At 30.9% G+C, this 27718-nt stretch overlaps 2 protein-coding genes across 2 annotated transcripts; one reads left to right on the forward strand and one right to left on the reverse strand.

Moving 5' to 3' along the window:
• The first annotated feature begins 12046 nt into the window (after positions 1-12046).
• LOC126653560 (xyloglucan endotransglucosylase/hydrolase 2-like) lies at positions 12047-14374 on the forward strand. The gene is made up of 3 exons (XM_050347476.2): positions 12047-12487; positions 13105-13298; positions 13849-14374. The coding sequence occupies exons 1-3, from the start codon at positions 12212-12214 to the stop codon at positions 14210-14212; spliced, it is 834 nt and encodes a 277-aa protein (XP_050203433.1). The 5' UTR covers positions 12047-12211; the 3' UTR covers positions 14213-14374.
• A 4200-nt stretch (positions 14375-18574) lies between these two features.
• LOC126653441 (uncharacterized) lies at positions 18575-23318 on the reverse strand. The gene is made up of 9 exons (XM_050347336.2): positions 22625-23318; positions 22428-22542; positions 21820-22286; positions 21640-21742; positions 20926-21533; positions 20731-20833; positions 19985-20640; positions 18992-19090; positions 18575-18868 (listed from the first exon to the last, which is right to left on the reverse strand). Exons 1-9 carry the CDS (start codon positions 23297-23299, stop codon positions 18827-18829), a joined length of 2868 nt encoding a protein of 955 aa, XP_050203293.1. The 5' UTR covers positions 23300-23318; the 3' UTR covers positions 18575-18826.
• Between the last annotated feature and the right edge of the window lie 4400 nt (positions 23319-27718).

Here is a 27718-nt window from a genome sequence, read left to right on the forward strand (position 1 = left end):
CACACCCACATCTTAGCTACTTTTCAATTATACTCTGACCTTGTAAAATTGCTAAGTTTGTTCAAATTTTTATCTTTCACTTTCAATTGTATCCCTAGTACTAAATTGACCTCTATTCCATTAAAAAAAAGTTTATATAAATCATCCATCTTAAAAAAAAATTGAGTGGAGAATAGTTCAAATAAGTCCTTCATAAGGATTTTTCTTGAATTTTTTTCGAGTAAAAAGAGTCCAATTTACAAAATTAGGAACACTTGAAAGTGAAAGGTAAAATTGACGATTTTAAAAGGTTGGATTATAATTGAAAAAGGGTTAAAAAGTCGGTAGTTTTTAGGATGTTTTTCTTTTTATTTAAAGTAAATTTTTGTTTCTTTATAATACAAAATAATGTCATGGTTATATTATGTTGACCTGATAAATACGTGCATCGAAATTGAAATCATTTTATATGCATTTAATTATTAGTAAATCATGTGATAAGATGTCAAATAGTTTAAAAAATTTACGTGGTTAAACAGTTATACGTACATCAACAATAAATGAATAAATCTAATTCGTCGAATAAAAAAGATAACAAAATATTTGGAGGAACTCTAGAAGGCAAAGATAAAGATACCACATGATATCTTATGAAGGTTGAGAGAGTCATTTACAACTAAAATTATTAGGGAAGTACGAAAATCTCCATCTATTATATTTTTGAGCAAATTATTCTAAGGTCTCTCACGTGTTTCATAATTCACACGTGTGTCATAATTAACAGTTTGATATTTTTTATTTGATCCTTTGTTCGCCCTTAATTATCAGGAACTAAATAAAAAATAAAATTCTGTTAAAGACTCATCAACAGTTTACCAAGATCGTACGATCAAATTTTACCGCTGGTGCCAAAATTCTTCACTTTTCCAAATAATAATAATAAAAAAATGGTTAAATTAGTTATATGTTTATTTGTACTTTTGGTTTGTACGAACGTCTGATCCTTATCCAAAGAGTTGATGGAACATTGTGAAAAACTTGCAAAATTTCAGATCTCAGCATACGCGAAAGGGATGTACGAACTTCCCTAACCCATACCTCCCATCATTCTCGGACCTCATTTTCTTGCCATCCAAACATATTCTATTAATTCCATGCCTATTTACTTCATTTTCATTTTAGATCATAAATTATTTTTATTGAATGTATCATTTAATTTATTTATTTTTAAAAGTTAGATTATATTATATTGATGTAAGCATGCAGACCAACTGATATAAAAAATTTAAAACTAGAATAAAGCAAAATAATTGATCTATTCAAAATGAAACTACAAATAGAAATCTCAAAATGAAAGTTTGGTAACATATTAATTGTGAAACCCAGTGATGAAAAATATGTGAGCCCTTACTATGTCTGGACCTGATAAAAAATTTCGTGTTGAGTCAAATTAAACCGTAGGCTCCATTTTTAATGGTGTCCTTCCGTTAAATCTTTTAAGTTTCAGCCTTACGACCATATTTTTTTCGGAGTTTAAAGACTTTAATTTCTCATAAGGTGCCGGCGGAATTCTAAAAAACAACATCCGTCGATTCCTGGTCGGCATCTCTATGGAAAAATATGTGAGCTCACACTTACATCTATAGCTAGATCAATAATTAGATTTAGGTGTTTTTGAGTTTAGTTGGTGGCATTTAATAACTAAAAAACTCTTATAAGGTTGTTGTAATGTTTAGTTCAAATATCGTGGTTAGAATTGAGACTCTTTATAATTGATTTATTTCATCTGGTAAAATTTCATTTTTCGACAAAAAAAAAATCTTTGAAACCTACTAGTTCTTTTTTTTTGATTAATTTGTTTACTAGTTAGTTTATAAATACATTTTATTAGAAAATATTTATGAGTTGTTGAAACCTACCAGTTTAATATTTGATTAATTTTTAGTTTATTTATTGCAGTATCAAAAGTAGAAGATATTTGGTTGATTTGCATGGTACCTATAAATATTAAGGAGTTGTAAGCGAGCTGATAGATTCATGGAACATTGCTGAGGGAAGAGACATTACTTATAAATGAAGTGGACCTTTTCTTTTATTTTCTCGAGAAATTCTTATGTAGACTCGGTCTACCACGTCATCCATAAACTAACCTATCACATTATGACACGTTATTAAAGTGATGGCAATCTTGTAAATTCGTTTTTTACTTATTTACATTTTTGAATAGTAATATTACAAGATTGCCATCATTTTAATGACGTGTCATAATATGATAGGTTAGTCTATGGATGACGTGGTAGACCGAGTCTACCTAAGAATTTCTCTATTTTCTCTGGGAGCTACCGATTTATATTATCCAAGGGAAATTATGCCTTATATCTCTCTTTTAATTTTTTTTTATTAAAATACCCTTTTCACCATTAGTTTATTGATAAATTATCAATAATCTACTAAAAAGCGTGCTTTTACAAACAAACAAAAACTCAAAAAATAGATTTTGAGAAAAAAAAAACCCTAAAATTAAAGCCTCCGAATTTCATATAAAATATATTATATTGTTTATTAATATTTTCGAAAGTTTCAATTTTCAATATATCTTAAACAATTGAATTTAAGTATAGCCGGCACCGCATTACTTTTACTTTCACTTTAATTTAAATGGTGACTGCAATTAAATTATACTAAAATTAAGTTTTTGCAAGGTTCTCCATAGATAAAGAAAATTTAATTTTTTTATAATTAATAGATTAATATTTTTTCAAGGGATTTGCAATTGATTATACAAACAAACAGAAAATAATATATATTTAGAGTTGCGGAATCAAGGAGCGGAAGGAGGTGCCTCTCGCTCGGCTGGAGAGATGCCTAGGTCCGATACCAAGGTGCCGCAGCCTCCCTTCTCCACCTGTGTTGTTTGCATTGTAAGTTCAATTAAAAATTTAGAATTTAGCGATGAAGAAGAAATACAAATAAATGAGTATGTTTTTGGAAGTCATAAGTATTAATTTTAAAGCTAGTGGTGTTTTTTTGTTGTTAAAATGTACAAATTGATATTTAGTCATTCATATAATATTAGATTCCATTAAATAATAATATACGAAAAAAATAAAGATAATTTATAAAAATTTAGAATCTTAGTTTTATTTTTCTTAATTTTAAATATAGAATAAAATAAATAATTATTTTGAAATAAAGAGAGTAATATATTTATTTATTATTAATTATAAAAAAATTACTAAATTCATAAGTGTTCTAATATTTTTATTAAAATTCATTTTTATTACAATTTAATAAAAAAATCTAAAATATTTGATGGAATCTAATATTATGTGAATGATTTTTCATAAACTTACAAAATCCAGCTTTGAATATATGGGAAAGGTATCTGAAAACTCCCATTGGATTAGCTAACCCATGCTTCCTCCATCATTGTTTGGGCCTCACCTTCTTAGAGAACCATAATTTTGTGGACTATTTGTCAGGGAATGATGTGACACAATTTGTTGCCATGTAATTATAGTTTATATATTATTGACTGAATAAATTAATTATTGATATTAGTTTTAAAATATTTTTTAATATTCTGTTTTAAACATTTACTTTTATTGTTTAATAAATATTCCTATTATTTTAAAAATACAAAAATAACAATATCTTTGCTTGTATTCAAATAGTTAAGATGATAAATTTTAATGAGATTTTGATACTTGATTTTAACATCTTTTTAACTTTTTTATCCTTTTAAAAAATGATATCTTGATAAAATTTAAAACTCAATCTCATTGAACTGAGCTGAATTTTTTTAATTTGGATTTATTATTCTAAATTGATCAATTTTTGTTTTTAAAACTACCTCAACTAAAATATCAAATACACATTATTAGTCATAAATATGCTCGAATTTATTATTTTCATGGTAAATTTTAATAAATTTAATTATTAAGTTCTTGGTTGCCAAATAAGGACACTGAACCAACATAATAACTAAAAGATCGATCATAGAATCAATTTTGATTATCTCAAATTATTTTAATAAAAAAAAAACTTTTTCAACCCGTTAAACAGACTGGTATCCTTTGTTCAAATGACTTGTATATAAGGGCGAGCACGGCTTATGGTCTGTTAGGTTTAGTTCTAATCAATTTGTAAATGACCGAAACGGAACCAAACTTCACTAATTTGGTTATGGTTATTTTGGCTCGGTAAACTGAAATGTTGGTTCAGATTTTTTTTGTTCAATTCGGTGAACCGAGTCCCAAAACTTAACTAAAATCAAAAATCAGAAATTTCATAAATCGTAAACCAAATCAGATGATACTAACTATTTTAATCAATCCGTTTTCTATCAATTTGATTTAGGTTTTGCTCACCCCAATATAAGTGGTTCAACCAGTTTTAAAAAGTTTTTATGTTTACTTTACTTTTATTATTCTTTTACTTATGTATAAAGATGAATAATTCATTAAATTCTATTAACTTTTAAGCTGTTATATTTATCTGTTATAATTATAAATAATTAATTCTTTTGATTTGATTAAATAATGCATCAATTTATTGAGATCGTTATAGAAACTATATTTATTTCACAAATAGAATAATTTATTGTAAATAATTAAATTATTTTTATTCGTTTATAGTTTTAGAGACCTAAATAATTACTACTATTATAGAATGGGTCTGGATTTTTGTTGTCCTTAATTACTCACTCAATAATTGTGTAGTTCCTACATACCTTCCATTATAATTTAATCAAAAATCTACTTTATCATTCTTTGCATAATTCTTAAATCTTTCAGTTGCCATAATTCATTTCTCTAAAGTAAAGAATATGTTCTACTACATGAATATTTTTGCTTTTTAGGTTTTAAGTAAATGTAAGTTATGTAACACCATTGCTAATTATTAAGTTTGCACTAGTTTTATAAATTATACCTCTCTATTTTAATAAATTATACTTTCTCCCATCAGTAGATAAAATTATTGAAGATAAATGTTCACCGTTGCTAATTATTAAATTTGCACTAAGAAATAAATTATACTCTCCTTAATTTAATAAGCCATACTTTCTCCCATCAATAGATAAATTTAATGAAGAGCATATACTTGATTGCTGCACTACCACCCTAAGAATTATATATATGGTCGATGAAAGTGTTGTTTTTCTTATAAATGTTTTCATACTTGAAAGTTGTTTTAATTAATTAATTAAAATTAAAGTTGAGGTGTATGATCATTAAAAAGTTCGATTTAAACATTTGGAGAGTGAATTTGTTCGTCTTCCATGAAAAACGAGTGATTGCTCGTACGGGCGAGCGGTGGCAGGTCGAGGAAGGCGGTGACAACGGTTAAAATCGGGGTCAATTCCAGATATATAGTGAGGGACTTGGCCGATGGGGAAAAAAGTTATGAATAGGCTGGCGGCAGTCATATAGTAGTCAGAGTTGGAAGAATGTGTGATTATCAAAAAGAAAAAGGAAATCACAAAAATAATGGTAATAATGATTAAGTTTGGTTGGATTTTTAGGTTGGAATGTGAAAGTGATGCGTATAATGTGACGGTCCAATTAGGAAAAGGCAATTTCTTTCCTAGAATCACTACTAATATGTGGACGTTTGACCTACTTACGTACCTCTAATTGCACCGCCCCGCTCACTTGCCCATACAATTATGTATTGGCTGCATCACTTAATTATATCTATACTACTATATACCAACTCGAGTTGGTTTAAGTGATAAGCGGTTTGATAACGTTTAAAAAAATCCCGAATTCGAGTATTGTGAATATAGAAAATCTTCACTGACAGACTCACCCACCATACCAGATGCACAACACGGGTCGGATTCGGATTAATCAGGGTGAAGCCCTATAAACCGGATAGACAAAAAAAAATAAGCATAATAATTTATTTAACACAACCATATAAACAAAAGAAACCCCAATACCGAAAGCAAAACATACTCGGAAAACCCTTTAAAGTTCTAAAAATTGCTCCTGCGGCTCCCGGTGAACCAAAAGCATAACCGTTAGTATTGATTTTTATCCGATTATAAGAAATTGATAGTTTGTATTTTAATAAATTAAAATCAGAAATTTGTAATAAAATCATAAAATAGAAAATAATTCATAATTTTTCTTAACCCTATTAGTTGATAGCCTCCGAATAAGCATTATCAACACCACCAAATTTAATTATGACGGTAGGTATGGTATGTATCTAAAATTTGTAGGATCTAAAAACAGTGTTATATTTAGCTGTTAGTAGGGTACATACTGTTAGAGTTGTTAATTAATCATGTATTAGTTCAATTTTGTATTTAGACAAGATTATAGATGTTCCTTAATTCACCTCGAAAAGTTATTGTATAAACTTGATTCACGATGAACTATTTTTATACAGAGACAGTGACGGAGCCAACTTAATATTCGCAATAATCATTATAATTTATATGGAAGATGTAATATTTAAAAATTAAAAAGATTAAATCGTAAAACATAAAAAATTTATATATAAATTATTATATTTTAAAAATTTAAAGGGGGCTCATGCCCCTCCCTTCGTTACGATACAGGGGGTGAGCATTTGGTCTCTTCGGTTAATATTGAACCGAAATCATCTAATCATATAGCGTAGCTAAGTCAATATTTGGTTTGTAAATAAGGCAGAAAATAATTAAGAGGATAGGATATGAATCTCTCCATCCAAAAATATATGGCTTCTAGTCATTAAATAAAAATGCAGTGATGGTGAAGCATGCATGAACGTTGATGACTGCAAAAAAAAAATATAAGCTTTCACCTGATGACTGAGCCAACATAGAGATCAGAGATTGAGATTTTCCATATCGGACTGGCTAAACTAAACTAATATATTTAGATAATACTAATATATAACATGATGTCACAACATTAATTTCCTCAACTTGATCCAATCTTCGATTATTCTATAGAATTTATTTTTATAGTAGCATTTTGTTTTCAATTTTCTAAGTGTTTATTCATGAAATTAGTCAAAGACCCATTTGATGAGAATAAATAAAGAAAGAAAATCTAAATTTAAGTAGCATATTGTTTTTGTATTCGTATTTTAATCAGAATTTTAAGAACCGGATTAGATAGGCTAGTTCAGCCGGTTTGCATAAATTAAAATTCAGTCTAATTCGATTTTTGAAAGAAAAAAAACTGCAAAATCGTTCAACTGTTTTGAACATAAAAATCCTTATAAATCAATGAACCATTAAAATTGAACTGTAAACACCGACTAATTCATATACTTAACTATATTTATTTATTTTTTAAGCTATATATGTAGAAGAAGCTCATATACATATATATATATATATATATATATATATATATATATATATATATATATATATATATATATATATATATATATATATATATTCTAAGAGAGTCTTAAATAATATATGTATAATTTTACTTGCAAATATATAGTATATGCTGTATAAAATTATAAATATATTTAATTTTTATGTGGTTCGGTTAGTAATTAAAATGATTAGATTATGAGCCAATAACCATACCGATTTAATTTTTAAATACCAATTTTTTGCAAAATTTAAAATACTATTTTTAATTAAATCAATTTGAGGTGTGTATGATGCATGAAGTGGAGAACTATTATTCCTTCAATTTTTACATGCGTTTAACCATCTAGGCCTCAAACTCAAAGGTCAGCTCAAAGTAGATATACATTCTAAAATATTACCAATGAGCTATAGTTCAAATGGTATAAGCGCTGCAGCAAACTGCTAGGTCGTGGGGTCGATTTTTCTTACAAACGCATTCTTCCTCCCCAAATTATCAAAAAAAAAAATCTAGAATATTTTTTTATATATCGGTTAAATTCTAAATACATAATACTTTAATTTTGAAATGTTTTGAAATGTTTTGAAATATTAAAATTTTATTTTAAATGCTCGTATTAATTGGACTATTAGTAAAAATATCTTTTTTAGATGGATTATTATCGATAGTTCCAATAAATTTCTTAATTGTTAACCAATATTAATTTGATGGTATTTTAACTTCCACTTTATGAATTAAGGTTAGTATTGCCTCAAATAAATCATCAATTGTTATAAATTTCTTTACAAAAATCTCTCTAATAATTAATATTCATGTAGAATATATTTTAAATTTTATTAATTATTAAATAATAGAACTATTAATTATCCAACGTGGAACGAAGTTGGTTCTCTCAATTTTTTATTAATTATTAGAATTATTAATTTATAGAATATTAACTATTAGAGAGTCGAGTGTACATATAACTTTAAAGGTGTTAAAAAACTATTTATAAGATGAAGAGAATATTATCTATTTTTCATATCATATAATAAGCTCATGTTGGTAATTGGTATAAATTTGCGGACAGAGGAAGGATCTAGATGGATAAATCTTAGGTTGAGACTCAAATTTCAAATGGAACAAAAGAATTAAAGAAAGAAAACCAAGAATTAAAGAAAGAAAACCAAGGACGCAACGCTCATAAGTGAAAGGGACATATATTAAAAAAATAAAATTGGAACTATATATTTAAGGCCTAATCACTCAAAAACCCCCGACCTTTAATGTTTTTTTCAATTCTACCCTGACGTTGCAAATTTGTCAATTTTACCCACTTTTGAATTTTCCGTTTTCAATTGTACCCCAATTTTTTAACTTTTATTAATTTTTTTACTTAAATGATGAAATCATTCAATTAACTAAGTATAAAGATGAAATTAAATTCTTTTGTATTCAAAAAAGTACAAATAAGTCCTTTATTTTTAAAAACTAATTAAAAACCATAATCAAATTAACACTAATTTAAATTCCTAATTAATTTAACAAAATTTAAATAAATTTTAAAAACATGCAATTAATATATATTAGACGTGGAGAATGTTTTTAAATTTTTTTCAAATAAAAAAGGCATTAATTTAATATTTTAGGGTACAATTGAAACACAAAAATGCAAAATAGGGTAAAATTGACAAATTTACAACGTCAGGGTATGATTGAAAAGGGGCTAAAAGGTCGGGGTTTTTTAAGGTATTAGGCCTATATTTAAAGTATAAATACTTTTAGCTACCAAGCCTTCTTTGTCTCGTGACTTGCATTAATGCTCTTTAAAATAAATATGCTGGCTGTTTTGATGGAATTCCCGTGCTCCTTAGTCTATCTCAATGGAATTTTAGTTTACATGTTTAAATTTTATGAATTATGAAAATAAATATTTGTATGACAAATATAACCTATATATATTCTCAATATAAACATGAAATAATATTAATTTAAACCCTCTTAAATTGTCAAACATCACATTTTGTGTATGCATAGTCCTTGAAATTTTATTCAAAATCATAATAATCGCAAATTTTGTTATTTGAGAAAAACACAGTATCTTATATTAGTACTCTTCAAGAATTCAATAATTACCAAATAGTTGAATTATAAAACATTTTGTACTATTGGTTGAAATGAATATGTTCCTAATTAATTTATCTAATGCTCATAAATTGTCCTGTGTCATGACTATATCTGTGTACAATATTAACGAATTGACAAAATACAGATTTGGATTAATGTATGCATCTGTTTATTTTTTCGTCAAATTTTTATAATTTTATTTGTCAAAATCAAATTTCTACAATTTTAATTTTATATATATTAGCTTCTCTTGTCATGAAGAAAAAACACGTACACTATTAGTACATAACACATATTTGGTTGTCATAATTTTTTCATTTGTTTTTATATTTTAATTTTATTAAAATTTAGTTTTTATAATTATATCTTTATCAATATTAAATTTCTAATTGAACTTTTTTTTTTCAGTCAAAATTGATATTCTTAACAATTTTATGTGACGGAAGGACTCAATGTTCGTATAATTTAAAAATATAAGGTCTCAATGTCAATGAATAAAAAACATGGATCCGACTCAAACAAAATACAAAAATTCAGAGATGTGTTATGCCTAATAAAATTAAAGTGTAGAGTAGACAATTGTATTTTAGGTTGATTATTTATAGTCTCCAATTATTCTTTTTATATTTTATTTATTTTTTAGATAAATCAATTTCACTTTTTTATATTATTGTTTTTAATCTTTTTATTCCTATATATTTCTCTTTTTAATTATATTATACCCCTTCTTTATTTTTTAAATTCATCATTGTTTTAATTATAATTCCTTAGCATGTGACATATATTAATATAGCCTATTTCTCACATGATTAATGAAAAACTCTGACAGTTTAGTAATAATGCATATTCTTTTTTATATATAAATATATAATATGGATCAGGAATATTTGTTTTGTCTAATAATTAAATTTACATGAACCATATGCTCGTATAAAATCCACAACTTTTGAACTCTAATATGATCGATCTCATCTGAGTATGGATTTATGAAGAAGATTCAGATTAAACAACAAAATTTCATGGATCATATAAATAATTGAGAGTAAAATAATTAGAACTCGCAAAAATTAAAACCAGCTGTTATATTTTGCATGTATGCAATAACCCCTAAAACAAGTTAAGTAATTCAAAATGGGTAAAAAGAAAATGACAATAAAAAAAGTGGTCCAGTCTCTAACCTATGTAGAGCCATTGCACCTTTATTCCTCCATACCAAACCCTAGTTGTCATCCACCACCAAAATTTCCTCTAATCATAACTTCATGACCCTACCTTAAGTTCCATGGGGACACACACTCATTCTTTTATCTACATTATCATTTTCCTTCAAATATTATCAGGGTTTAGTATATGATCGATCGGTACGATTAGAAACCGACCGGTTTGAAACAATCGAATTAATTAAATTATTTTATTTTTAGATCGATTTGGCTAAATTAACCAAACTAATCAAAATCAAATTATCATTAAGTTTGAGTACGAAATAAAACCAGTTGGATTAGTCGGCTAATTCGGTTAAATCGATAAAATATATGAAATAACAATAAAAATAATCAAAAAATAAAAATGTTCAATTAATTTTGTCAACTAGAACTTTAAATCTTAATCCTAATCAAACTAAAAAAATTATTAACTAATGCAACAAACTAACCAAATTAATTAATAAAATTAACCGAGTTAATCAAAATACATTGGTTAATATGTTTAAAGTAATTTTTTTTGCTCAACCTATATATCATTGCATTCTTTTTCTTTGTGGTCTATGGAGATCTATTTTATCCCTATCACTTTTGAGAGTGTCTTTTTTGAAAAAAATAAATATATGAACTTAGTTCATCGCGTATAATTATAAAGCATCCATTAAATATATGACAAATAATCTTTTTAAATGTCATGTTCGGTCAACAATAAATAGTAGCATTTAATTTTAATTATAATATCACTAATTGATAGTTTATAATTATAAGCGACGAAATAAATTCACATAAGTATTTATCCTCTTTTCTATATGGTCTATAATGCATTCAGGTAAAACTTTGAAATGTTTCTTATCAAGTTCAACTCTCATCGATAAAGAAAGTATATGTTACATCAATTAAATAAAACTTATCAACATTAATACATATCTTGAATATTTTACACTTGATTAACAAAATATTGACATATATCCATAAATTAAACTATATTTTAAGCCCTATAATATAATGATCTGACTTAATTATTAGTATTGTTTTCTAGAATTATGTATATACATAATACAGCAATTGAACTCAAATTAATTAAAAAGGTCTAAAGTCATCTCCAAAAATATTAATGTTAGATTTCAATCAAAAAATAAACTCCTCAGTAATTAAAGTAACATTATTACTTAAACTCTATTTCATATTGTATTTTTTTTATCTGACATAAATTTAAGTACTAAACAACTAAACTCTCTTTACATGGGGTCGTAGTTTAACAAAATTAAAATCTTAAAAAAAATGACTTTATAGATAAAAAAAATCTAAATTAATAATTATTCTACTTTTTGTTCTTTCAAAAATCCAAGTACCCAAAAAAGAAGGAAAAGAAAAAAAATGAAGCCACTGAATGCCCAAACAAAAGCTTACAGCTTTGATAATTATGCAAAGCTGGCACCAGCTTCGGTGCCTTAAGCTCCTCAACTTATTACTCACGCGTCTCTCTCACATTCAAACACCTTTATAAATACACCCCCTCGTCTCTCTTAACCCTACACCATCAAAAATAACTCACATTTTTCTTTCTATAATCCTCTGCATTTCTGATAATTAAAAATGGGCTGTTCTTGCAAAAATGGAGTATCCATGGCTGTTCTGGTAATGGGCATGTTCATGGTCGGGTCAGTAGCGGGTAATTTCTTCCAAGATTTTGATTTAACATGGGGTGATAAGCGAGCTAAGATATTTAACGGCGGCCAGCTTCTTTCTCTGTCGTTGGATAAGGTTTCCGGGTCGGGTTTTCAGTCCAAGAAAGAGTATTTGTTTGGGAGGATTGATATGCAGCTTAAGCTTGTTGCTGGGAACTCTGCTGGCACTGTCACTGCTTATTATGTGAGTATTTTTATGCTTTTTTATCGTTATTTTTTCAACTGTTTTATTGTTATTTTACCCGTTATTTTTGTTTCAAGAATTGAATTAGAAAGTTTTTAAATTCGGATTATATAACTTATTTTCAGTCACTTTTATTGCAATAAAATTGCTGAATAAGTTCATAGACCGAAACGGTTTAATTTTTTAAAATTGATCTAAAAATAGAGAATATTATTTTTAATTAACTTGAAAATAAAAATAGTATTCTCAATTAATTAAAATAATTATTTAAACATGAAGGACTAGAATGACCTTTTAGTCAATAAAAAAAGGTGTCACTTTCAATATGGAATGGAATTTGGAAACTAGTACTTTTGGATGTTGAATTTATTTTTTTTCTAATTGGTCAAGAGATTAATTATAAGTATGGCCTACTTTGGAGACATTTTATTTTATGAAGTGTGGGAAAAAGGCAAGAAATATAGAAGAAAACTACTATACGGTCTTGCTTCTTAAATTCTAGGGTTAAATACTTGATTGGTGCCTAAATTCTATGGTAAATGTGAAATTGATACTCAAAATAAGACTTTATTTTTTGCAAGAAATTTGCTAAATTAATTTGAATGGCATATGTGCAGTTATCATCTCAGGGGGCAACACATGATGAAATTGATTTCGAGTTCTTGGGAAACGTAACCGGTGACCCATACATTTTGCACACAAATGTGTTCACTCAGGGCCAAGGAAACCGAGAACAACAATTCTATCTCTGGTTCGACCCAACCAAAAACTTCCACACTTACTCCATCATCTGGAAGCCCCAACACATCATGTAAGCAATCCAAATCAAACTAATTTTTTGAATTAAACCAGATTGAATCTATAAACCAAACCAGCCGATTCGATTAATTTTTGGTTTAGTTCGATTTCTCTATTCACTTTTGTAGCAAAACTGTACTTAAATCTTTTTACTTCCAAAATCAAACCAAATCGAAAAACTATTTTATTAATAATATCAAATCAAACCTAACCAACTTGAATCAGTTTGGTTTGATTATTAAATTTGGTTCGTTTCTGCAAATCAAATCAAACTGAATTTATAAGAATTTTAAAAATATTAAATCAAACTAATTGATTGAGTTGATTTTTTGGTTCGCTTTGATTTTTCGCTTCAATTTGTAAAGCCAAAATACTTTTACTACAAAAATCATGCCGAATTGAAAAACTAGATATTTCCATAATATCGAACCGAACTAAATTATTTTTTATCGGTTTGATTCGATTAATTGATTTAGTTCGGTTTTTACCAGCGACCCGCTATACCAATAATCTTTTACTACTATTTATTAATGCTAACAATAAATATTATTGGAAATTTTCAGATTCTTGGTGGACAATACACCCATAAGAGTATTCAGAAATGGAGAATCAATGGGTGTTCCATTCCCCAAAAACCAACCAATGAGAATATACTCAAGCCTATGGAATGCTGATGACTGGGCAACAAGAGGAGGATTAGTAAAAACTGACTGGGCCAAAGCACCATTTACAGCTTATTACAGGAACTTCAATGTCAATCCCTATACTTCTTCTAATTCATTCTCAGACAATGATTTACAAACCAATGAGCTTGATGCTCCTGCTCGAAGAAGACTGAGATGGGTTCAAAAATATTTCATGATTTATAATTATTGTAGTGACTTGAAAAGATTCCCTCAAGGTCTTCCTGTCGAATGCAGACATTGATGATCGAAATAATTCTGGTTTTTTTTATGGTTTTTTTAAGGTTTAATTGTTGAATAAGTTAGTAAATTCTTTGTTTTGTTGTTCTTTTGTAATTCTCTCATGTTAGGAGAGTGTTCATGTTTGTATATTCTGTTTCAGATAATAAAATTTCTTGTTTTTTTAGATCCGTGGGTTTGTATAACAGCAAATTACTCTCAAGTTGCTCGTATATATCATAATTTATATTTTTGGTCTTTTTATTTAAAATTAAGAGTATAAACGAGTCGAGTGGAGATATTGCCAAACTCGTGCTCAACTTGACTCTAACATGCCAAGTTTAAAACTTGACTCAAATTTGATCAAGTTTCATTTTAGGAGTTCGAGTTCAAATTGAGACTTGACCATGACTTGATTATCTATTTAAATATTTAAAAGTTAAATTTAGTATAATAATAAAAGTATTACTATTATAAAAAATATAAATATAAAGGGTCAAAAGAATAAGCTAACTAAAGCTCAATTATACTAGCCAGCTCATCTAATCAAGTATATTAATTAAGTATTTAGAGTTCGAAGTCGACTCGATAATTAATTTGAGTAGTTCGAATACGAGCTCGACTCGATATGAGGCGAGTCGATTGTGAGGTTTTTTATTTGAGTCAATTCCGAGTAGACCGTGAGTTGGATCGACTCGGTTGTATAATTTGTTTTAAGACTGTTAATGGATTAACTATGAACAAAGGGTCAACGCGCCTCCTGAACTTATGACACGGGATCATCTAACTCAATTTATATTTTTTTGAGCAACTAACCCAAAAACTCTTCATTTTTGGGTTAAATAACCCCATAATTAATATTTTTATTTCAAAAAATAGATTTAGAATAATAATATCACAACAATTAGGAAAGTATCTAATTATATTTTTGCATCTCTCATTATATTTTACGCGTTTTAAAAATATAATTATGGGATTATTTGATCCAAAAATGAAGAATTTTGCAGTTAATTGCTTAAAGAAATATAAATTGGTTTAAATGATCTCGTGTCACAAGTTTAAAAGGCGCCTTGAACATTTGTTCGGTTAACTATTTAAGAATAAAAGAAGCTTTATTGGATTGAGTATCATGTTTTGATTGGAGTTTTGTGATGGGATCAAGCTTAAAAAAGTTAATCAAATGGATGGATTAATTATAAGTAACATGAAATGTAATTATAGATGTTGTCCACTTCTGATCTTAATATTTCTTTATACTTGGTTTTAGATCAAAGATTCAACTTCTTGCTCTGTTCATGTTCTCTTTTCCCACTTTTGCTTCAAGTAATTATAGCATTTTTATTTAGTGTATATTTTGTTTTGAAACTGAGCTTAAATTCTCATACATATCTATTTCTAACATATATTCTCTCCATTTCCATAAAGATAAAAAAAAAGTTTACTATATAAAAATAAAAATAATAATAAAGTGTAACTATTTTAGTAGAATATTCCTACACCACCTTTTCAATTTTTAATAATTAACCATTATAAAATTGTTATTTTTTATTTAACCATGAGATGACTTAAACGACTTCCAACTATAAAACGGCACATTTAAACCTTCCATATTTATAATTCTCACTCAACTTTTTTCCTGAATTTATTTTTTTAATAAAAAAAAGAGTCGGGTTGGTTTCTTGCGGGAGGCAAAACTTTTGACTTCAAATTTTAAACGGCTACATATATGAATACGGTTCGAACCCGCAACCTTATTTAAATCAGAAGAGCGTATTAAGTATTAACAACTCACCTACGTTATGTGGTTCATTTTAATACACATGCATTTATAAGTGTATTTTGATAATTTAATTATTAATTAACTTTTAATATAAGTGTTTGGTGTGTATGGTTATGGCAGGCAAAAACGTATTGTTAGGTGTGCATCTCCAAGAAAATTTTATCGTCTCTTTTAGATTGGCGCACCTAAAAAATAATTCATTTCAGAATCCAACACCTTCATAATGCCTTCATTTTTCTGTCATCTATGGCAGTTTACAGCAATGCCCAAACCTGACACTTTCCCTTCTCAACTTATTACCATTTATTCAAAAAACATTGAATCTGTATCAGTGGGGCAATTCTATCATAATCTCAGATCACATTATTTGTGAAAAAAATATATACTAAACTACATATTCATATATATTTACACATAATGCAAATTTAATTTCTACTACTGATAAATTACTTAAAACTTTGTGAGCAAATCAATCATTAATTTGATAATTACGTTCAATTAATCACATATTGACAGTTTGTCCCGTCAATTTATAATCTAATTGTCTGCTCAATTGGTAATTTACCCCCTGTAAGTTATTTGTCAAAATGAGGTTAATTGAGCATAACTACCAAGTTCATAACTGATTTACCCACAAAATTAATTTATGTGTTAATTGTCCGTTGCTTACAAAGTTGAGGAGGGAAATTGCTACTTAAGTCTTTTCTTTTATGTTTAGTGGTGTTAAAAAGTTAAACTTATTCGACGTTTCATATATTTAATGAAAACTTATAATGTTTACAAATCTTTCCAAATTTAATAATTTTATTACAATTTTATCCATTATTTCTAATCAACTTTAAGTAGAATATATATACTAATTCTTGCATTTTAAACTTTTAAAATTTAAGTCTTATTCCAAAAGGTATAAAACTAACGTCAGAATATAATTTTGAATTTCTAAGTTTGAAAGTAAAAACGACCAAAAAGACTAAATACGGCAAATAGTATTATATTGTTGTAAAAAAAATTATTGACATAACTAAATTAATTGAAAATAATTGGAGAACAACAATGAAACTACCAAATTTGAATTAATTTATATTTTTATTTCAAAAAATGGATTTAGAATAATTATATCGCAACAATTAGAGAAATATCTAATTGATTTTTTGCATCCCTCACTTCCAGTGACGGATACAGAGTTTTCTTTTAGGGGGGTCCAATTTAAAATTATATAAACTAAAATTTATAATACACTTTTAAATAAAAAAAAGATTGATTGCTAACGTTTATAAACACGTATTTAAAAATGTAGTAGTATGGCAATCATTTTTTTATTTAACAATTTTAATGTTATTTTTGTATTTTTTTTCTGTTTAAATATGCTAAACTATACTTTTAAATTTTAGACAAATTGAACTGGAATGAATGTCAGTTTTGGCCGAACTAGTTGAATTGTCGGTCTGATTTTGTTCTTAAAATATCAAATAAATACAATGTATTAGAAATTGAATTGGACTAATCAATTTAGTTCTAATTAGTGTTTTAAAAATTAGACCGGAGCAATCAGTTCAACTGAGAGATTGAAAGACTAATTTGAAATTTTTGCTAATCAATCCAACAAAACCCTACTTAATAAAAAAATTAACAAGATAATTTGGTAGATTTTTTAGGTAATATTTTAATTAAATACGATAAGTAATCGTGCATATAAATTAATTTGAAAGTTGATGTAATAATTTATACTAACTTTTTGTTTGTTAAATTCATTGTTTTACAATTATTTTAATAGGATGTCCAAAATAAATTGTTGCAATGATTTTTCAAAAACTATTAGTGTAAGAAATGTGATATTCAGTGAACTACTCATCAAAATTCAAAAAAAAGACACATATTTTAAAATTAGAAAAAAAGATAGTCAAAATAATCTTTAAGAACCGGTTATAATTGGTGAACTATATTAGTATATACATGGGTTGGTGGTAAATTACAACATATGCAAGAGCCATAGTACTTAAGGAAAAGTTGGATCTGAGGGGGTCCAGTGAACCCCTTGTATCTTGAGTGTATCCGTCATTGCTCACTTCCGATTTGTATTTTACGCATTTTAAAAATACAATTATGGAGTTATTTGACCCAAAAATGAAGAATTTTGGGATTAGTTGCTCAAAAATATATAAATTGGATTAGATAACCCCACGTCGCAAGTTTAGGGAGGCTCAGTTGATCTTTTGTTCGAAGTTGAACTATACTTTTTGCTCTTATGTTCCTTTCTCGGGTCTTTATATTGCTCGAATAAGGCTAAGTATGTTTGACTCGTTGGACTCCGTAGATTTAAAGGAATTTTAGCTTTGTTCCTAAATGTATTGTAACCTATTACCATTATATTCAAGGAAATTGCAAAAGGGAAACAATTACATATGTTTAGCAAATGGTTGATCTCCAAGGATTTAGTTCAGCTATGGTTCAATCAGATAATTTCAAAGATTCACAAACTGCTATAAATTTTCACAGTGATTTGTGTAGAGTCAAATAGCCTGATTGGTATTCTCATCTCGTAAAAATTTGTAAATGTCTCGAATTCGACTATCCAAGCGACAATACCATAGCGAGTTCTTTACGGTGAATGCTTGGGAATCAAGGAAGGTATATTATTTTTGTTTTCATGAATAAACAATGTTTACCAACTCATACTCTATGGCTCTATGCAGCAACTCCACTATCATTAGTTCTGTCTGAATGTACATTGAAACAACTCTGCGATTCATCATGCATGATGGAATTTATACCTTACGCAGACGAACACAGTCACGAAATAAGTATGGTCGTATTTTGAAGCCAGTTTTGCTGGAAATTCAGCCATGATAAACTCTGCTTTTAAACATTATCAGCAAATGTAACTCTTGGTCTGTCTGCATCCTGAGAGAAGATAAGATTAAACCAAATTTAGATTATGTTTTGAGGAGATAAAAAGTTGAATATTCCAAATTTAATGTAATGTTAAGAAGAATCGAAGGCTTTTGACAGTTATTTAGCACATACCGAGATTCTGCAGTGAATGCTAAGGTCATATTTCATTTGGTTTAGGTGAGCTTTTGCTAGTTCTTCTGCTTGTGATGCTTTCCTGCAAGCCTCATTCACCTGAAGTAGATGAGAGAACTGAAGTTAGTCGGTGCTGTCGGTGCATAAAGTTATCCCTGACTATTCCAGTGCAAGGAGCTGAATGAAAGAACATTAGAATGAAAATGCTAAAAGAAAAACACAGAAACGGAAAATCATCGATGAACAAATTTATAAGAATATGTCATAAAAATAAAGTTTCCGGGGTTACGCGAGTGTTTCTGGAAACAAAATGAAATGCTGAAACATAGGACTCTACAAGTTTTCATGCAAAATACAAACCAGGTTGCATCTAATCATAATGGAATATGATCAAATATCAGTTCATTGTTATTATTAGAAGAAAATTCTGCATTTCGTAAACGTTGAGGGAATAAGGAGTCATTAGCTCAAGTACAAATGAGACAATCAGTTTTCAGCATCATCTCATGTGTAAAATGAAAACTAGATAAACCTCGTCAAAGATAAGAGGCACAAAAGAGTTTATTTGGTCACTGACATTTTCTCATTTGATATTACAAATTTTTGCTTTCTTTCAGGATTAGTTATGGAACATATCTCCATAACTAGATGCAAGCCATTCACTGAGCAAGGATATGAACAGCACAAAAGAGAAGCAAAAATGAAGGAAATGTATAAAGTTGCAAAATAGAAGCTGCTAGCAATCAAGACATGGAATAGTTAATATGTTGCATGAAATGGAAAATGCTAAAACTGAAAATGGCAAAACAATATTTTTTATAAGAAAAAGTTATAGATATAAAGAATTGGTGTTTTAAAAGGATTTCGGAAATTAAAATAAAATGCAGAAGCATAACACTGGACAGCTTACATGCAACATAGTATTAGTTATGTACAACAATAGAAAGAGTAAACAGGGGGTGTCAATAAATCTCGAGTTGAAGTGAAACTCACCTGATTGTTGCATAACACGAGATTATCATTAGAGTCAGGCGCAGCTTTCTCAAGCATATTTCGTACATGAGACAGCTCCTTGATCAAATCAAGGGCGATTTCCTCAGCATCCTGCATCTGATTTTTGGAGAACTCAAATGCCCTCTCCGCGTGAAGGTGAAATGAAGCACATTTTAAACAAGTACAGAGCCCTCTGCATCCTCTTGGATGTCTTCTTAGGATACTCTTTGACAAACCATTGGCAGGAATTCCTAAAGGAACAAAGGCTTCAAGCTTGAACAACTCCTGAGAAAAGTTGTTGGCAGATAGTTCTAATGAAGATACTTCACGAATATCTCCAGAAACAGGTAGAGGACTAACAGATAGTTCTAGTGACTCGCTATTTTTATTTTCTGATAGGTTCACCATTGTTCGTGCTTCCGTTTCTTGTTGTGAACCAATTGATACTGGACTAACAGTGTTGTGATCGGAAGGTGTTGGATTTGGTTCATTGCTACTCGATGGATCAGTATCATGCTTCATATGAAAACTTTTGTCATTTAATTTCTCTTCTGGAATTTCTTGAAGTTCGGACGAAAATGATGGTGAGACTTGGCTTTCTTGTGGACTCTTCTCGAGTTTTGGGCAGCTCACATTTCTGTTATCGCCTGATAAACCTTTTTGAAGTTGAGCAGATTGATATCACAGTTAGAACTTACTATAGGTGCACATGTTCAAAAAGGTAAAGAAAAGAGCGGAGAGCTAACCGGAGTAATCTTTAGCGATGTCCATAAGAACAGGAAGCATTCTTCTATAGTTGAAGGAGCTTCTTGTCTTAAATAGCTTGGATCGTGGGCATGGGTACATATCCTATTCCATACAAAATTAGTACAAAAACAAAGAACAAACACTACCATTTATTTAGATAATAATAACAAATTTTATACTGTTATTTGTCTTACCAATATTCTTTTAGAACTGGACTCCATTCCGTTGTCACCAGATTGATCATTGATTTTGTGAATATTTCCATTTATTGGCTTCTCGGTCACTTGGTCAGCATTCTGAGACACAACAGCTTTACCAAAAATGTCAGCATTTGGCCGTGTCATTTTGATAGATTTTTTATTTGCATCCTGAGCATTACAAGGAGAGTTTTCTGATGGATTTGTGCTTGCAAAATATCCAACGACCTGAGGGCTATCAGACGGTGAAGAGCTTTCCAGGGTTGAGCTTTTCATATTCTCATTATCATTTACATCAACTGGAGATTTTGACAGGTTCACCGTTACTTGTGCTTCCATTTCTTGTTGTGAACCAATTGATACATGACTATCAATGTTGTGATCGCAAGGTACTAGATTCTGTTCATTACTACTCGATGGATGATTGCTACATGGCAATGATGACATTTCCAGACTACAAGAATCAGTATCATTCTTCATACGTAAACCTCTATCATTTAATGTCTCTACTGGAGTTTCATGAAGTTGAGATGAGGATAATGGTGAGACCTGGTTTTCTTGCGAACACTTCTCAAGTTTTGGGCAGCTCACGTTTCCGGAATTATCTGAAAAATAATTTTTAAAGTTAAGCATATTGGTATTACAGTTAGAACTTACAGCAGATTCTACACATTTTCAAATAGGTGGAAAAAAAAAGAGCATAGAACTTACCAGAGAAATCTTTAGCAAAATCCATAAGAACAGGAAGCATTCTTCTATAGTTGAAGGAGCTTTTTGTCTTAAATAGCTTGGGTCGTGAGCATGGATATAAACCCTGTTCCATAATGAAAAAGCTTAAATTGGGTAAAAAGAATACAAAAACAAAGAACAAAACACTAATGATATTCTTACCCATTTTCTTTTAGAAGGCGAGTCCATTCTGTTGTCACCAGAATAACCATTGATTTTGTGAGTACTTCCATTCAGTGGCTTCTCAAGAACTTGGTCAGAATTCTGAGACGCGAAAACTTTACCAAAAATGTCGGCATCTGGCCGTGTCATTGTAATAGATTGTTCATTGGCATCCTGCGTATTGAAAAGAGAGTTGTCCAATGGTTTTTTACCATCAGGATATCCAATGACCTGAGGGCTACCGTCCAATGAAGAGCTTTCCAGGGTTGAACTTTTAATGTTATCATCAACCAGTAAAGCAGGGGAGTCAGATTTATTGGAATTGTCCTTTTCTAAACAGATTAGCACAGATGAATTGGCAACTTTTTCACAAGTTTGAGCCTCCATGTAAGGCTTCACTGTCCCAGTTTTACCTACTGAAGTTTGCCGGCACTCAATGTTTGGAAATTTAGCATTTTGGGTAGAACCTGTTCATAGGAATAGAACAAATTTTGAACTTTCTGGTTTATGCTCTATTATTTAAGGACTATGTTGCATGAAAATCAAAATACTCACAAGTTCCAGTGCAATATAATTTAACTAGTAGAGCGAAAAACACAAGAACTTACCTGCAAGTTTAGTGGCTTGATCTTGGACAATATCCATCAAATACGGAAGCAATCTTCTATAGCTGAGTGAACCCGGAGCTTTGAACACTCTAACTCTAGACCATGGATTAACACCCTAATTTCACAAAATCCAAGACCTGTATGAGAATCCATATCAGTAAAAAAAATCAAAATTCATAATTCACAAGGGGACTTACGGATTTAAGTGCCGAACTATTTCCAATTTTCTTATCTATGCTATTATCCTGAAGATCGTCACTCTTCATAACACATTCCATATTATTATCCACACGAACCATCTCCGCGTCGGGCGGTGTTGCCTGCACACACTCCTCATTTAAATTGGAAACCTCCACCAAGAGATCATCAGTACTGTTCTGTTCTCGACTAAAATTTCTCGCATTTTCATCCAATTTCGCCTCATCGTGGAATCTCTCATTTTTATCATCTTCAGCATTGCAAGAATCCGATATCATCAGTTCCGAATCCTTACAATCATCAACGCGAAGCCTATGATCATTTTCAGGTAGAGAGAAAACCCGTCTAATGCGAAGATCTTTGATGAAAACACAAGACCGGTCATCTTGTTCAGCTGAATCAAGAATCTCTTTTTTCTTGGAGCGGAACTGGGTCTTCTTCTTCGAATCAAACCCAGCTTGGTTTGAACTAAAAGTATCAGAACGAGCGCGGCCAGAGCGGTTACAGTGGAGATAGATCTGGGATTTGCTGCGGGTGGATGTGCCCATGAAAGGATGGGATGATCTCTTCCGTTTATTGGAGACGAGCCCTTGAGTTTCTGCCATTGATTTGATTTGAGTTTTTGGCGTGTGGGGAAGAGAGATTGGGGGAAGGGAAGTGGGAGGGGTTTGCATAGAGCAAGGTTTTGGCGGGAGAGTTATGGAGATTATGGCGGCAAAATGTAGGAAAGATAGTGGGAAATTTTGGCGGGAAAATTGGCCTTGAGTTAAGGGCTGTTTTCCCCAAAAATATGGAGCCGTGCGGGCCAAAAAGTAATGAGGAAATTGCATTATCTAGCAATTTTTTTTAAAAAAAATTACAAATATTTTCAAAAAAAGTGAAAGGAAATAATAAAATCCTAAATTTACTAAAATATTACATGACCGTTTTAAAAAGTTGAAATTTTATATTTAATATTTTCTCAATAAGAATGTAACACATATACACACAAAATAAATAAAGGAAATCAATAACGCGTCAAAATAGGTCAAACACACTTTAGAAGAGGTCAGAAACGCGTCTGACATGCGTTTCACACGCGCGTCAGAACCGTGCATCAGTCACGCGACAGTTTGTCGAAACTATTCAAACATGTGTCATTTACGTATCTGCTATATATCATATATGTATTAAGGACATATTTAATTATTATTTTTCATATTTTTAAAATAAAAATAAATGATAACAAACTAAATGAAACAATCTCAAAAAGGAACTTAATCAAGTATCCTCACCTCTAAAACCGATATCACCCAAAAGGATAAACAAAACAAACACCAATAGCAAAAGACGAGCTCGGCATCAACCGAGCTGGACTTCCCTAAGAATGAGATATCATCTCGGCAGACAGACCAAGCTCCATAAATAAAAGACATGCTCGGCCAACCGAGCAAGATCTCTCAAAGCATAATAGCCATCTTGGTCGACCGAGCAGGATTTGCCCTGATTACAAGGACAGAACCTGGCAGAAGGTACTATTATATTTCCAACATTCTCTACACAGACAAAAGAATTACATCAGACCTGTCGGCCCAAACAAAGAGGCAAATAGGGCATCGTATAAAGACTTAGGAAAGGTAGGTAAAAGGTTAATACTCTTTTTCTCTCAACTCTAAACTTCTTTCACTTCTCATTTCTTTTCTTTTTCTCTCAACTCTAAACTCCTTTCACTTCTCATTTCTTTCTTTCACTAAAACACATATTGACTTAACCGTCTGAGATGTTTGCCGGAATCTTCTTTCGGCGCCTTCTAACGGTTGTTATATGGATTTTAGGTACTTCCCTGAAGACATTGCTGGACATGGGACAATCATCATATCCAGAAGTTATCATTTGGCATCGTCTGTGGGAAAGAAACCAAGAAAGTTACCCCCTTTATATCTCACTGGCGGGCGGTGGAAAATGAGTAGAGTAGAAGACGACGACCCTCTCACGAGAGAGACAGACACCCAAGACAACACCGCTAGGGGGTGGCCTCAATGCACCCGCATGTAGAGGAACCGGCGATAACTCATCCTGCCCAGTAACAACTTTGGGAGGTGGAACCCACATAGGCACAGCCTCTAGAATCAATACATATCATTGGGGAATGCCTTTCTCAGGAGCTATCCCATCAGCCTCATTCTTTTCACCCGCACATCAGATGCCTCAAAAAATTTCACTGCGCCCCGGCATAGCACCTACCCACCTCACTTTCACCCCAGTGATTAACCCTACCCTTCGGCAACACCTGTGGCTGAAAACCAAAACCCTACCCCAGCACAAATACAGGAATACATAGAGTTCCATAGTCGGCAATTAGCATTCCTACATCAGGTCCAGCAAGGCTATGCTCGACCAACCGCTGAAACAGCTTCCCGAGGAAATACCACCACACCCCCATACATACCAACGACGCCTCCTCATCCCCCATAATTTTACCAGAGACAAACTGTCACGACCCAAAATATTAAGCCGCAACCGGCGCTAGGGAACAGGAGTGGTAGCTCCGGAACCCGTAGCAAGCCTTAAATCACTATTAATTTTTCGCAAATAATAAACAAATAGCATAAAGCAACAGAAGCAAGTATACATAACATGTATACACAAACATTTACACTAACTGTTCTGTTATCCTCGCGGGCTCTAGTTACCGTACCTCGTACGAACTGGCCTCGCGGTATTATATACATCAGTTAGTGTATCCAACATATCACTGGCACCTAGTGCCATGCACCACATATAAAACACGTAGCCTACAAAACATCTAAACTGGACAGCAAGTAATATGTACACTCAATGTGTACTGCTGTCTAGGCTACGACTCTGTCAACGCGGGACCACTACTGCAGCATTCACATAAGTCAGATACTAAACATATACAACTGACTTCTGGACTTCAAAATTGGCCTCTAGCTAGGTCCACATACTAAGTACCTGAAAACATCAAAGGTGAGGGGTCAGTATTTGGGAAAATACTGAGTGAGGTTGCATTTTACTAACGGTATTAATTTAAAAACATAGCATCGCATCTCAAGAAAACAATAATATAAAACATATAAACATGTATTCGATCCGTGTGAAACTAATATCCTAGCATGCGACACATCTCTCGAATAATCATATATCATTCAACCCAATCGTAAATATCAATTGCGAGTCCAACTCGCTGGTGGCCCAGCCACTCGATACGGGGACTTCCAGGCTACACCGTAGCCGAGTTCACTCTGCGTATCGAAATCATAACCCAATCGTAAATATCATATTCATCAACAGCTCCCAGCTGTGTCAAGTCATTTCTCAATGCAAACATACTAGACTGACTCGATACTGGTGATCACACAGCCTATTGACACCCAATAGGTAGCTAGTTTCTTCGGATCGCATACTAGTTCTCGTATATACATTTGATAGAAACATATAATATTTAATCAAATCATCTAACATGCGATGCGTAAAAACAGTATACATATCAATATAAAATAACTTTATATGTATAATACACGAAAGTAAAGAGCAACTCACAGTGACCGCAATCCAATCACAAATATGGTCGATGAAATGATATGCCCTTGCTATCCCACGTCTACTGACCTCTCTGCTCTGACACGTCTGATAAATAATTAATGTTTAATGATTAGACGTGAATCTCGTATTCCCATACGTATAATACTTTTAAGTTTTAGGGTTTAGTTTCATTTCAATGAAGTTTTAAGGAGTTTTCAAGACAATGTGCATGTGCTGCCTGCACACTGACACTGTTTAGTAAAACGACGATCTCTCCCAATTGAACCGTTGGATCGAGCTGAAATTTGACAGACGCGTTCCTAAGAGGCAAATCTATAAACTGACCGTTGGGATTTTGAATCTGCCAAATTTTAGGTAGTGTGCGAACGCACACAATGAGTGTGCGAACGCACACCCTAAATTTCAAGGAGTGTGCGAACGCACACTCAATGTGTGCGAACGCACACCCTTGACAGCCCCCCGGAAAGTCGTTTTCCGGGGCTTTTCAGCTATCCCGACGTGCTATACATCCAACTATACAAAACCCGCATCTCGGTTTTCATTAAAACGCTATAATAACTTCAAAAACGTCAAATTCAATCCAAACAAAATCCTAACTCAAAACAGCCCTTTACTATCCAAATTTAACATCCAATATGAAAGAATTACCTTATAACGGAGTTTGGGATTGATAGAGGACGGGATTCTGAAGAAATCGCCGCGAAAATCACTCGAATCGGACGTCGAACGGAGAAACGGCGGCGAAACGATCGAGAACGATGATTTGCTTCTGGAGCTTTCCTTTCTCTTCTGATTTCTTCATTCAAATGGAAATCTCATATATGTATGGTTAAAAGTATGTTTTAATCCCTCTTTTCTTTCTTTGTTACAACTTATCTTTAAAACTTTTCTTTTGTACGATTTAGTCCATAACTAAATCGTTGACTTCTCTTATTATAACTTATACGTATTATTTATATCCAATAAATAATACGAAGCTCGATATCAATACTTTCCCGTCAAAACTTATAAATTTTCATTTTTCGACACAAAGTGGCTAAATTACCACTTTGGTCCATGTACTCTATTTTGGGCTTTTCTTGCCATTTTTCCTCTTAGAATTGAAATATGATGTTAATTTCTCCGCAATAATCCTTTCCAAAACCGACCTACTAAAACTTATTTATCGGAAAACTTTCCGATTTTGCCACTCTGGCAAATCCAAACTGGACACGTGATCCAATTAGATAATTAAATATTTTGGGGTATTACATTCTTCCCCCCTTATAAAAATTCGTCCTCGAATTTTCATAAAACTTGTTGGGACTTTAAATTATTCTTATATCTTCCTTGACGTCCATTACTATGTGTCAATCATAGCTTTTTCTTTTACTTTAACTCTTAGCTTTCCGCCTAAAGCTGTGACCTTACACTTATCACTAATCGATTATCTATCTTGCTCATAGTAGTCTCTTATCATAGCATAGCTGAGAATCTTCTTATTGTTACTCTCGTCTCGTCTCTTTTCGTCATCTACAACTAGTCGTGATCTTCCTGGTCATCATTAG

The sequence above is a fragment of the Mercurialis annua genome, linkage group LG6 (assembly GCF_937616625.2).
Source record: "Mercurialis annua linkage group LG6, ddMerAnnu1.2, whole genome shotgun sequence".
NCBI classification, from domain to species: domain Eukaryota; kingdom Viridiplantae; phylum Streptophyta; class Magnoliopsida; order Malpighiales; family Euphorbiaceae; genus Mercurialis; species Mercurialis annua.